At 43.7% G+C, this 14336-nt stretch overlaps 1 protein-coding gene across 1 annotated transcript in view; it reads right to left on the bottom strand.

Annotated features, from left to right (window-relative positions):
* ADAMTS17 (ADAM metallopeptidase with thrombospondin type 1 motif 17) overlaps nt 1-14336 on the bottom strand; it is a 189044-nt gene that overhangs the window by 162301 nt on the left and 12407 nt on the right. Inside the window, 1 exon segment of the mRNA XM_081171354.1 lies at nt 12918-13083. Within this exon segment, the coding sequence (XP_081027480.1) occupies nt 12918-13083 (166 nt within the window).

The raw sequence follows: 14336 nt of genomic DNA, 5'->3' as shown, positions 1-14336 counted from the left end.
TCTATCTATCTATCTATCTATCTATCTATCATCTATCTATCTATCTATCTATCCCTATGAGAATTCACGATTGCTCAGTCATTCCAATTGTGACCTGCCGTGATTGAATTAAAAGAAAGGTAGGTCTGCCCTTAATGAAACCCCTTAAGCCCCATGCCTGACTCCAAATTTAACCCAGGTCACAGACACCGCCCCATAACCTTCCGCTATGAACAGTTGCCCGGGTACGGGGCAGCCAGGTTGCCCCATCCCCTCTGCAAGTCAAACACTGAACAAGGGTGGATCTGAATAGGCAGCCAAATTAAACAAAAGCCATACACAGCTGGAGACCAGACTGCCCTCTTCTGCCAGGCACAGGGCCCACCAACAGACACGGGGGATGAGATACGGGCCAGGGGTGGGGTTTCAACAGAGGTTTGTGGGCCAAATATTGCCCTCACCCCATGCAGCCTTCCAATAGTCATGAGGGGAGGGGGGGTTGCCATCCCCCCAATCCTCCTCTAATTTGAGGTACTGATACTCAGGCAAGTCTTAAAGAGTTGCTATGATGCCACTTTAAACAGCCATGGCTTCCCCCCAATAATTCTGAAAGGCATATTTTGTAAAAGGCGCTGAGAGTTGGTAGGAGGCCCCCCGTTTCCCTCACAGAGCGACAATTCTCTGAGGGGTTTAACAGCCAATCCGATTCCCCAGGGAATTCGAGGTATCATTGTCCTTAAACTACAGTTCCAGAAACATTTTTTTTTTGGGGGGGGGGAGAAGCCATGACTGTTTAAAGTGGTATCATAGTATAGCTTTAAATGTATGCTTTGAACGTGGCCTATGTTTCCTGCAGTTATTGCTAAATTTGAGGGGTTCAAGAAGCAAATACAGTGGTATCTCGGGTTAAGTACTTAATTCGATCTGGAGGTCCGTTCTTAACCTGAAACTGTTCTTAACCTGAAGCACCACTTTAGCTAATGGGGCCTCCTGCTGCTGCCGCGCCGACGTAGCACAATTTCTGTTCTTATCCTGAAGCAAAGTTCTTAACCTGAAGCACTATTTCTGGGTTAGCGGAGTCTGTAACCTGAAGCGTATGTAACCCAAGGTACCACTGTACAGCTGGAGTTTCTCCCCCTCCTCCATACAATAATTCTGAACAAAAAGTTAGGTTTTCCTTTTTTTTTTAAGCCTGCGGAACCAGGATTCCAAACTGATAACCTGGCAGCGCTGTCTCTCATCTCCCTTGGCAGTCACCAAAATGGCTCGCTATCTTGTTTTAGCAGAATATGGACTCTGCAAGTGGAGGGCTGAAGCTTCACGTGTTCTGTTGAAAGTGCTGCACGTCCAACCTCACTCCAACACTGCCACCCCTCTCTGCCGCTCACATCACCCCCACCGGCAACTCCTGGCTCATAAGCTACAAAGTGTTTCACGGGACCCAGTATGAGGGAAAACTCAAGAGCTGTCCGTTGATGCTGGCTGTCAAAAGATTTTCATTATTGAGGTGGGAGAAGGTTTGCCGGTTGGCAACTAACCTGAGGCAAACTGGAAGAGGAGAGGAACAGCTGCATGCTGGGAGTTGGCAGCCATGACGGCTGGCATTCGGAGTGCCTTTGCATCCAATGCCCACTTGTTCCTCACCAGATGATGCAAGTGTGAGGAGAGTTCTGTGGAATTTTTCAGAACGTTCCTTCAAGCACTCTTCTTTCCCACCGCCTCTCTCTCCCACCAACCTATTCTCCATGGTTAAAGCCCTACACTGTATTTCTTTCCCTTTATTTGAAAGAGAGACCGAGAGGGAGAGAGGGAGTTATTCTGGTCTCATAACCCAGAGTAACTGCTATGAAGTACGGCTGGAGCTGGACACAACAAAAAAGAAAAGAAAACTGTGCCTGACAATGAGCAAGCCTTCAAAAAGAAAAGTGTCAAACTAAAAGAGGAAGAATGGCCACATTCACACCATTCATTTAAAGCACTATGATATCATTTTAAACAGTCATGTCTTCTCCCCAAAGAGTCCTGGGAGCTGTAGTTTGTTGAGGGTGGCTGAGAGTTGTTAAGACCCCTGTTCCCCTCCCAGAATTACAATTTTCATCCTGAACTAAGCCCTAGTACAGAGTTTCCTGGGAAGAGAGGTTGACTGTTAAACCACTCTGGGCTGGCTGACAGCCAGAAGAGTGACCCCAAGAATTCACAACTACAATGAGGTTGGGGGAAAGTGATCCCAGATCCTCCATTAAATGGGATAAAGATCAGCACTGTCTTTTACTCAACCGTGTTTTGGGGGGACTTGGGCAGACCTTAGATGTTCCCACAGAGTGATGGAAAGGGCCACAAACAAGAGAATTTGGAATTCTTTTAATGGGGCTGAAAGGATCCTGCAGGCCTATGTTGGACTGGCCTGGCCTCCAGTCATTACAAGACTGAAGAAGGAAGCTCTCTGAAAACCTCCAGCAGCACTGAAGAAGGCTGAAGCCACAACAGCACATCTCCCCTTTCTCCTCTGGTATCATCTGATTTATGAACCTTCTGTGAAGCCAATGAAACCCCAAGCTAAAATAAACAAATAGCCAAACGGGCGTTAAAAGCCATGCAGCTCAGATGTTTAAGTGTGAGCATGAAAGTCATAAAACCCAAGCAGACCGAGTGGCAGAGAAATGTACATAACAAGCATCAAAATCTGAAGTTTTTTAATGTTTGATGTTTTATAGTGTTTTTAATATTCTGTTGGGAGCCGCTCAGAGTGGCTGGGGAAACCCAGCCAGGTGGGCGGGGTATAAATAATAAATTTATTATTAATATAAATTATTATTATAATTGCTGAAGGCTCTTTCAAATGGTGATGTTGCAGAGCTGGGTAAAATGCCTTCTGCATGCATAACATACGCTCTACCCACTGAACTGACGGTCCTTCCTTATGCAAAGCAGGAGTAGCAAACTTACTTTCATTCATTCTATAATCACATTCCTCCAAAGAGCTCAAATTGGCCGCCTCCCCTCCATATGATCCTCAACAACCTCTCTTTGAGGTAGATTAGGCTGAGAATTTGTGGCTGGCCCAAAGTCACCCCACTGAACTGGGTGGCCAAGTAGGGATTTGCATCATTTCCCCAGGTTTATTTAGTATTTATTTAACCAACTGCATGATGTAATCAGCCTTAGCATCCTGAAATAAGCCCTAGTACAGAGTAAACTGGGTACATTTCATTTTTTATATAGAAAAATGCAACAGTGATGATGGCAACATAAGAAAAGCCTCTTGGATCAGGCCAGTGTCCCACCTAGTACAGCATCCTGTTCTCCCAGTGGCCCACAAGCAAGACCTGAGTGCAGCAGCACTCCCCACTCCTGCAGCCTCCAGCACCTGGTATTCAGAAGAACATTGCCATGCGTTTGTCTAAACCATGGGTAGGCAAACTAAGGCCCGGGGGCCGGATCCGACCCAATCGACTTCTAAATCCGGCCCATGGACGGTCTGGGAATCTGCGTGTTTTTACATGAGTAGAATGTGTCCTTTTATTTAAAATGCATGTCTGGGTTATTTGTGGGGCATAGGAATTTGTTCTCCCCCCAAAAAAAAAAATATATATAGTCCAGCCCCCCACAAAGTCTGAGCAACAGTGGACTGGCCCTCTGCTGAAAAAGTTTGCTGACCCCTGGCTCTAAACCTCTTTTAAAGCCATCCAAGTTGGTAGCCATCATTGCCTCCTGTGGGATTGAATTCCATAGTATAACTATGCACTGTGTGAAGACATACTTTCTTTTGAATTCTATCAACATTCACCTTCCTGATTATAGTGATATGCAAAGAGCTTGTGGCTCCCTCCTTGTCATTCAACCGGCAGATGACAACTTTCTTATTCTGACAGGTTTTGGGGAAGTGGCTGTTTTGAAGGAAAGGGCTGTTGCTGTGATGTTTCACTGTAATTATTTATATGTTTTAAGTCAGGGGCCAGCAACCTTTTTCAGCCATGGGTCGGTCCACTGTCCCTCAGACCATGTGGTGGGCCAGACCATATTTTGGGGGGAAATATGAATGAATCCCTATGCCCCACAAATAACCCAGAGATGCATTTTAAATAAAAGCACGCATTCTACTTATGTAAAAACACACAGATTCCCGGACCATCCGTAGGCCGGATTGAGAAGGCAATTGGACCGCATCCAGCCCCCGGGCCTTAGGTTGCCTACCCCTGTTTTAAGTGATATTGTGTGTTTGTAATAGATAGATAGATAGATAGATAGATAGATAGATAGATAGATAGATAGGATTAAATTGTCACCCCCCTTTGCTTTTAGCTTTTTCTATTTTATCTGTAAGCCGCCTTGAGTCCCTGTCAGGGAATTATTAAACACATATGCTGCTGCTGCTGCTGCTGCTACTAATACTACCAATAAATAGCTGGCATCTCTGCTACCTCCCACTCTCCATCCCACCAGCAACAGACAGTCCAGAAGGGATCCCAGCTGCAACTCTTGGGGAGGGGCAGACTCCCCTGTGCTGTCCCCAACTGCATTATTAACAAGTAGTCTCCACTGTAATCCCTAGTAATGTAAGCAAATACCTTGGACTACCCAGGCAGCAGATTTGCTGAGTAAGGAGATGTCAATTTACACAGCCAAGCTATACGATTAAGCTCCCTGACCCTGCAAGTTCAGCATTCTTCCCTTATGAAGTTGTGAGAGAGAGAGAGAGAGAGGATGGCTCCACTGGGGATAATTCAATACCAGCTCTCAGGTTGCTTAAGAACCCCAAGTAATCAGAACAACTAAGGTAGAGGATGAGCAACCAGCAACCTGAGCTGCCAAGTTCTGCCCTCATCCCTCTTGCCAACTTATTGATGTGTGTGAGTGGGTAGGTGTATAGGAAGAGATGGTTATAGCCATGGAACTTGCCAGGAGTCCATTGTGGGAAACTGAGGAGGTGGGGCCTTAGCTCATCACCCTCTAACTTCTCAAAGTGTCCCTGAGAGTGTCCCCAAAGTGCTGACCAAGTAACTAAAGGAAGCATCAGCAATACAAAACATATTCTTTTTTTCTTTCTTTTAAAAAATTGAATCTGTGCAATTGCACAACCTTCTGAGTTTTTTTATCATAATTTTTATTAATTTTACATTTTTTCCAAACTTAATACCATTTTCATAAAACAATACAATACAATACACTTTTGGCAATATGAGCCTAAGACTTCCCTCCTCCCCGGCTCAACCTTCTGCGTTTTTACATTTATAAACAGAGCTTCCCTTGGAGACTGGAGAAACTCCACTTGGTTTAAAATACAGAGCCTAAATTGCTGCCTGGGGCTGGGTTTGTGGAACACTTCCTGCCAGTTTCAAAACGACTATGCTGGTGCCGCCTGATTTGTTTCCAAGCAACATTCAACATGCTAATCTTAACATTCAAAGCTCTAAGCTATTTGACTACCTCCTTCCACATGAACCTGCCTAAGTATTAAGGTCTTCTTTTAAAGCTCTTCTCTAGATAACTCTACCTTCAAATACGAGGCAGATGATGCCAAGAATATGTCTTTTTCTGGCATGGCTCCCTGGATCTCTAATATTCTCCCCAAGAAAGCTCACCTGGTGCCAAGATGTCTTTTTCAGTTCCAGGTTTTGCCAGCTATTTTATATCTGGGAGCTATTGTTTTTAATCTTGGTTACTGTATTTTAAAATGATGCTTTATATTTTTATTTAATAGTGTTTATTGTGTTTTTATATCTTCCACGCGAACATGAGGTTGTGTTCTTTGCCCATTTGGATGCTATACTCTCGTAATAATTTCTTTGGAGCCCAGGTACTGTATTCGTAACAGAGATGGCTAAGCTGGGGGTGGGGGGCCGAGCTGTGAAGCATTTTTATCTGGCCCTCATCTGCCCTGCCAAGATGTAACCAATGTCACACTCACATTTAAGGCACATGCCCCTGCTCCAGTTTGTTAAGAGTGCTGGGAATTGTAGCTCTGTTAAGGGTAAACTGCAGTTCCCAAGATCCTTTCAGGGAAGCCATGTGCTTTAAATATGTGATTTGACCACAGTACGGTGGGGCAGGGATTGCTTACAGTTTCAGAAGTTTCCACAGTTGGATGAGAAAGAAATATCTCACATACTATGGGATAGACCCTAATGTTATAAGGGAAGAGGTGTAGCTCAGTGGCTGAGCATCTATTTTGTACACAAAAGGTCCCAGCTTCCATTCTTGGCATATCCAAATAGGGCTAAGGGAGACCTTGGAGAGTCACTGTCAGCCAGTGTAGGCAGTACTGAAACTAGGTGGACCATTTGTCTGACTTGGTAGAAGGCTACTTCTGTGTTCCTGTCTCATAAGAACATAAGAAGAGCCACCTGGATGAGGCCAATGCCCATTTAGTTCAGAATCCTGTTGTCACAATGGCCAACCAGATGCTACTTTGACATCTCTAGACAGTAAGCAGCCTATAACTGGAAATAAAGGGAAGTCTGAAAAGCAAGGCCTAAGCAGAATAGCACTCTCCTTACTTGTGATTCCAAGCAACAGGCATATGGAGGCATGCTGCCTCCGTTGTTGGAGACAGACCACAGACATCAAGGCTGAAGGCTTATCCACTGAACTCCACACTGAATAGATATTTCAACAGAAACAGCAACCTCCACACCACCCTGGCTCTAACTGCCCGCCACAGGTGTTGTGTTACACTTGCAGCCCTGGACCACTAAAATTGTTCACCTATAAATTATGCTATTTAGTGTTGTCACTTAAGGTATTGGGGAGTGGGGAGTTGTTTAAAAATGGTGTGCCTTTTTATTAGATTCTTAAATGATTTAGCATGGTGTAAGGGAATTTCACATGGGCATCCAAGATGGTTGAAAGCTCCACAGCCTATAAACTGAATCTGTGATACATTGAGCACAAGCTGTCATCAAAAAATGCACTCGTTAATATTTCAACAGATACTTCCTAATATGGGATAATAGAGCATTCTATTTTTAGTATGTGCAGCCTTTGGCCATAACAAAGGGTTTTTCAAGCCAAGTTAAACCTACAGGGAAAAAAATAACATGGTGGAGAGAGAATCATTAAAAATACACGGGGTGGAGAGGACTTAATGCTGGAATAACATGTGGTCAAAAGTAATAAGTGTTTGGGGAAATGGCCCATAGCTGATACCTGAATATGTATACCTGGACCCTTGGATGAGGGTGGAGCAGGGAGATGGAATACTAAACCTTATCTGGAAATTTCAAATTTTTATTTTTAAATTTCAAACTTTCTGGCACTATGTTGGAAATGCAGTTATAGGCTTACAAATTTAGAGGTAAAAGTCCTTTGGGCGATCTTAGATTCATTGCTGGATCATTCGTGTCTACAGGTTGGATTACTGCAATGCACTCTACGTGGGGCTGCCCTTGAAGATGACTTGGAAATTTCCATTGGTTCAAATTGCGGTCACCAGATTACTGGCTGGGATTCTGTTTAGATCTCACATAACCCGTTTTGAACTGGTTGCCAGTTCATTTCCAGGCCCAATTCAAGGTGCTCACATTAATGTTTAAAGCCCTAAATGACCTAGGCCTTCCATACCTGAAAAGCCGCCTAGTTCCCTACAGACTGGGAAGGCAAAAGACAAAGAGCCCAGCAACAGTTGGAGTTGGAGTCAATGACATGCAAAGTCGGCTGATTCTAGTTTTTCCTCAATGAGTTCTAGATTAGCAACACTGAGACGAAGGAGGAGGAAGCTGAAAGGCAGTGGCACCTCCTTCATTGGATATAAGTAAGAAGGCAATTGGAGGCGGGTGGCACTGTGGGTTAAACCACAGAGCCCAGGACTTGCCGATCAGAAGGTCGGCGGTTCGAATCCCCGTGACGGGGTGAGCTCCCGTTGCTCGGTCCCTGCTCCTGCCAACCTAGCAGTTCAAAAGCACATCAAAGTGCAAGTAGATAAATAGGTACCGCTCTGGTGGGAAGGTAAACGGTGTTTCCGTACATTGCTCTGGTTCACCAGAAGCAGCTTAGTCATGCTGGCCACATGACCCGGAAGCTGTACCCAGCTCCCTCGGCCAATAAAAAGAGATGAGTGCAGCAACCCCAAAATCGGCCACGACTGGACCTAATGGTCAGGGGTCCCTTTTTCTTTAAGAAAACAATAGGTGGGGCTGGCTAATGGCAGGCTGAGGTTGGTGGAGCAGGGCCTTGTTGGTCCTAATGGACCAGCCTTGAAGAACATGATCAATCTAGAACATATCAAACATACATACACTGTGCACTACAGGAGAAGAGCTGTAATGAAAAATTATTTCACAACTACCAATCTTCTCGCAGATATTACAGGTTCTCAAAGAATTACAAGATTCCCAAGGAAAAAAAGATCCTAGCTCAGACACATGCATTGTTTGCATTTATATTTGCTTATGCAGAAAGAAGTGTGTTAAAAATAAAGTTAGCCCAATTCTTAAAAATTGTTTACTCTGTTGTAATAAATTCCTACCTCTCCTTGGAGTATGACTCGAGGCTTTAAATGAAGAATGTGGTTCAGCTGAGCCAAATTTTAGGCAGTTGCACATTTAAGAGTAATTTATGAGCTTGGTGTCATGAGCATTAAATTAGCACTTTTCCTCAGAAGATGATCTGCCTTGTTTCACACTCTTGAGCCGCATTTTATAAGAAGTCCTTTCTAGGTAATGGGACTTTAAATCACCATCTGAGACCTTTGGAACAGACCTCAAGAAAGGCACGTCAGATTTCCTAGAGAAAACACCACATTTATAGCTAATTTAAGAAGGCATGCCTATCTTTTAGTGTCTGATATCTACACTTACTTAAACAAGAATGTCATCCTTGGCCCCAGTAAATACCTGAGATATTCTTTTCTCCCATAAATGTAACATAGCTTGTATAGCTGTTTCAGAACCCACAAATTAGAGTCTTTTTTAACATAAATCAATCAGTTTATGCCAGAGCTATTTTTAACATTTAATAGTCCCCAACCAGATTTTTCTGCAAAGTGATAGAATCCATTTGCAAGATTGCCACTTTTTGGTCACTTCCGTTATCCACAAAAGAATTGCAAGCAAATGACCGTTCCTTTCCAGCAATATAAATGCACACAGAACTATGGTTTGTACATCAAATTCTCAACTCCATAAACTACAATTCTGCCAGAGCTGGAAAAATAAGACTCAAGCTGTTTATGCCTAGTTATGAAGAAGATATTTGAAATGCATTGGGTTCAATATACATATTTCTTTGCAAAGCTTCCTCCCCCCTTTTTATTGCCTGTATTTTATGTCTTTGCATCTAGTAATACATTTCAAAATATAACATCACAATGCACACACCACTCCTTTAGTCACACATGCTTATCTTGTAAACATTGTAATCACAACATTGTAAATATTGTCATCACAAGGAAGTAGATACTGTACAAGACCAAGATAAATTTTGCTGGTCATCAAAGCTCTTTCAACAGCCTACCCTAAAATACTTGAGATTTTTTTCCAGGTTCCTCCTTATACAAATATACACATTAATTTTCATGGCATGAAAAGCCTGTCCTTATATATATTTTTCAGCTTCTGCTCTGAATAACTTAAGTTTGTGCCTAGATGTGACAGCCTAAATACCATGTTCTGGAACCAAAGGTCTCTTATGGAATCCTGGCCAGCTCCTGCCTGCGCTGATGGGTGCCATTCTAATGAGGCCTTTGATTCTCATAAGAACCTTTGGAAAAGTGCTCCAAGATCACCTGGTCCCCAAACCATGTCATAAGGAATAGGCTCTTTTGTGTGTCACAGCAGATTAGGGTTTCCCCACCCTCTCCCCTCTTAGGCACAAAAATGTTAATCCAAACAAGACAGGAGTCAATTAGGTCATTAACACACTAAGCCTATTAGAAGCCATGACATCACATCTTTCTTGAAGCAAAAGGGAGAAAAAGCAATCATGTTTTTTAAAAAAAACCACACACACACAAATAAGAAAAGGGCTTAAGGGCAATTCATGAAATTTAAGATTCACTAGGCTAGCTGGAAAATACTTAGTTAGAAGATACTGTAACTATTGCACTTAACTAGGGATGCGTAGAGAACACCTGTCCAGAATATTTTTGTAAATCCAAATATTTCTGCCTCTACTGTTTGAAATTTCAAAGAGAAACTAAGAAGTTCTTAGTTTCTCTTTGAAATTTCACTTTGACTGAAATTGTGTGGCAATTATTTTTATTTATTTATTACATTTATCAGTTGCTTTATACAAAACAAAAAGTATAAAACACAATGCATAATAGCATTTAGGGGTAACCAGAAATGGATTTGGGGGGTGGGGTGGCGGCCTGTGAGCACAACTCTGCTCTGTTGCTCACAACCCCTTGTTCAACAGCAGCTAAGATAGAATGATGTTATAAAACTTGTATGCCTTTCACACCTTGCTGCAGTCAGTATATCTTGGGATTCCAGTAAAACACAAAGCAGATGTCACAAGCTTAAAGTCTGTGCCCTCTCTTATAGTTCCTTTTGCTCCACAGCCATGCAGGCCTTCCAGGGAGGCAGGCCGCTAGAAGTCAAGGCTCTACCCGTCTTCCTAAGAATCAAGTCTTTTGCTAAAACAATGTTTTTCATAGCTTAGCCAACACAGCACAGCCCACTTGGAACTGATCAGGGTCCTGATCTGCATTGCTTACAAGAAGGGGTGTGCAGAAAATGTAATTAGCCTTATTGGCATTTTTGCTTACTTCAGAATTTTGCAGGTGTCTTGCTCCAAATGTTCAGCCACACTTCACTCTCTAAGTTCCCATTAAGTGTCACATACCTAGAATAGGAATCAAGGGCACAACTATTTCTAGCATTGTTTTGGGAGGCTACCTTGCACCCACCAATCAGATGGGGCTAACCTAATTTATATATTCAGAAGGAAGCTGTACTGAAATCAGCAGGACTGGGGGAGCGGGGGAGAGGCCAGAACTCATTGGCATTATTTGCATGCAGAAACTCCCAGGTTCAATGCCTGGGGTCTCCACCTAAAAATGTTCAGGTAACAGGTGCTAGGAAAGACATCTCTAGGTACCCTGAAGGCTGATGCTGCTAGGAAGGAGGTGGCTCTGAAATAGATGGAACTTGGCTGAGGGGTCATAACTCAGATGTAGAGCATGAAAAATGTAGACTGTGCATGCATAAGGTTCTGGGTTCAATCCCAAGCTTCTCCTGCTAAAGGTAAAGGGACCCCTGACCATTAGGTCCAGTCGTGGCCGACTCTGGGGTTGCGGCGCTTATGACACTTTACTGGTCGAGGGAGCCGGCGTATAGCTTCCGGGTCATGTGGCCAGCATGACTAAGCTGCTTCTGGCAAACCAGAGGAGTGCACGGAAATGTCGTTTACCTTCCCACCGGAGTGGTATCTATTTATCTACTTGCACTTTGATGTGCTTTCGAACTGCTAGGTTGGCAGGAGCTGGGACCAAGCAACGGGAGCTCACCCTGTCGCGGGGATTCGACCCACCGACCTTCTGATTGGCAAGTCCTAGGCTCTGTGGTTTAACCCACAGCGCCACCCGCATCCCCCTTCTCCTGGCAGGATGGTGAAATACCTCATTCTGGAGAGGTGGTGCTAGTCAATGTAGATAGTACTAGATGTGGCCTGGCAATAGGCAGCATCCTATGACTTGCTTTCGAATATATTGCAAGGAATTCCAAGGATCAAACCAGCAGCCCGTACTGGTTAAATATTAGTTCCCTATGCCCATCAGGACGGGGAGTTCATGTCAGAATATAAAAGCTACAGACCACAACACTCCTCGTCATCGGTTGGGAGATCAGATGACCTTAGAAAGCCAGTCATGTCACTGCCCACTCTATAGCTACAACAATGGCTGCATTCCCTCATGTCAGATATGCTGGTATACTTCTATAACGTTCCCCTGACCTTTGCTTCTAATGCTCAAGACATCTGCCACCTCTCAAGCCCTTGTGAGCTGGACCTTGCTAGCACTTCAACCTGCACAGAACATAGATATGAAAAGAGTATATCCATGTTCTTTGGCAGGCCAAAGGGTTACACAGGATAAGTAAGGATGAACAGCTTCAGGTTACAGACTCCACTAACCCAGAAATAGTACCTCGGGTTAAGAACTTTGCTTCAGGATGAGAACAGAAATTGCGTTGCAGCGGTGCGGCGGCAGCAGGAGGCCCCATTAGCTAAAGTGCTGCTTCAGGTTAAGAACAGTTTCAGGTTAAGAACGGACCTCCGGAACGAATTAAGTACTTAACCCGAGGTACCACTGTATATTTTCAGCACTTTTTCAGCACAGATTGAGATGTTTATATTACCATGTATCTGTGCTGGACTTGAAATTGTTTTTATTGCTGGTAAATGTAAGTAGGATTTGATCAGAAGAGCACTCCTTGGTTTCTAACAGCTGGAATTGGGCTGTGTTACTGCCTCTCACCATGGACACAGAGCAAAGCTATTCTGCTTAGGAGCCACTGGTTGCTTTATCCTCCATGAACTTGTCCAATCCTCATTTAAAGCCATCTAAGATGGTGGCCATCAATGCCTCCCGTGGGAGCGAGTTCCATGTACTGTGTGAATATGTACTTTCTTTTATCTGGCCTGAATCTTCAAATATTCAGTTTCCCTGGATGTCTACAAGTTTTAGTGGGGGAAGAGAAAAACTTTCCTCTACCTACTTTCTCTACGTTATGCATAATTACATAGACTTTTACCATGTTACCGCCTACTTTCCTTTTCTCAAAACTAAGAAGTCCAAAAGACTGCAACGGTTCCTCATAGGGGAGTCACTCAATCCCATTGATCCTTTCGGTCGCCTTTTTCTGAACCTTTTCCAACTCTGCAAACATAAAAGCAAGCCAGCAAGCAAACAAACAGGTGTGCGAGGCCAACTCTATCTGCGGCAACCACCACTGCTCCAAGGAGGCCACTCATTCACATACCGACTTCCAATAACCCACCTGCTACAACTCTGCAGGGCTCAACTGGGTTCTCCAACTTGCCGGGATGTGCCGATCTGGTGGCCCGTTTGTGCCTGATGAAGTGCTCTTTCCCATCAAACAAGGTCTCGGAAGTGTTCACTGGTTGTATCTGCACCTGTTCTGATCCAATCTGGATATAGCCAACCTGTTCACCACAAAAACAAAACAAAAAAGTCATTGGAATCACATTGACCAAGAATATCCAATAACTTGGCAGCCAGGAGGGGGGCGGGGAAATAGCCACTCCATTAGGCAAAAAAAGAAAAAGAAAAAAGATGTTTAAACATTTCTACTATATGTTTATGAGCTCACTGGGCTAAGTCTTATCACCACATCACACTTAGAGCTCTAGCAAAAATTTTAGCGGACCACCATTGCGTGCTCAGGCATACATCAAACTTTTAAAAGGGAAATGTTCATCTCCTTTTTTTTACTGTTACAGCTGTATGCAAGACCCACCAGATGGGTACAGACTGAGAATAAGGCCAGATATTTCAAGGGGGAGGGGTTGTTTTTGAGAGAGAGTTCTATACCAGCTAGGCAGCCACCCAAATAAGTTCTCTGCACGTACATATGACTGCTGGGATGTGGAACAGCTGACTGCATTAATGTGATTTACAATCTACATTACATATGTGTTATAAATTACACAGGCCACACACACACAACACGCTAGTCTTTGTCTTCACTTATACCAGGGCAGTCTCATTGACATACTTTAGCTATATAGCTTCATAGGAAGATTACAAACTAAAATAAGAGAACTGCTCACATTTCTTTTTAACGTTTTCAGGAGAATTCAGCCAAGGCAAGAAGAAGATTGCTGAATTTTACTGGTGAGGATAAAGTTCATAAATCAGCTTGGTCTTTCTCGTCTCTTGATTTACATTCTAGGGTGCTTTTGGTACACTAATAACAGAAGCACAGTTCCAATGTGGGCTCTCTACTTTGGAAGTTGCTGAAGAGGAAAGCTAATATTTGGGGCATCACTATATCACAATAAATGAACAAGAACATACCAAGAGCTCTGCTAGATTAAGCCAAAGGTCCATCTAGTCCAATGCCCTTGTTCTCACAGTCGCCAACCAAATGCCTATGGGATTAGAGCAGGGTTTCCCAAACTTGGGTCTCCAGCTGGTTTTGGACAACAATTCCATCATCCCTAACCATTGGTCCTGCTACCTAGCAATGATGGGAGTTGTAGTCCAAAACCAGCCGGAGACCCAATTTGGGGAAGTTGTCAATAGCCTTATCCTTCATTATTTTGTCTAATCCGGCAAACAATTTAAGAAGAGCCCTGGCATCCTCCTCTATATTGCAGGGCTGTTGTATTCAGGCCCTGCTTATGGGCTTCCCATGGCCATCTGGTTGGGCACCATGAAAATAGGATGCTGGATT

Source organism: Podarcis bocagei, assembly GCF_964188305.1.
Source record: "Podarcis bocagei genome assembly, chromosome: 14".
Classification (NCBI taxonomy): domain Eukaryota; kingdom Metazoa; phylum Chordata; class Lepidosauria; order Squamata; family Lacertidae; genus Podarcis; species Podarcis bocagei.
The sequence above is the reverse complement of the archived record's forward strand: the minus strand, read 5'-3'. Positions and strand labels throughout refer to the sequence as shown.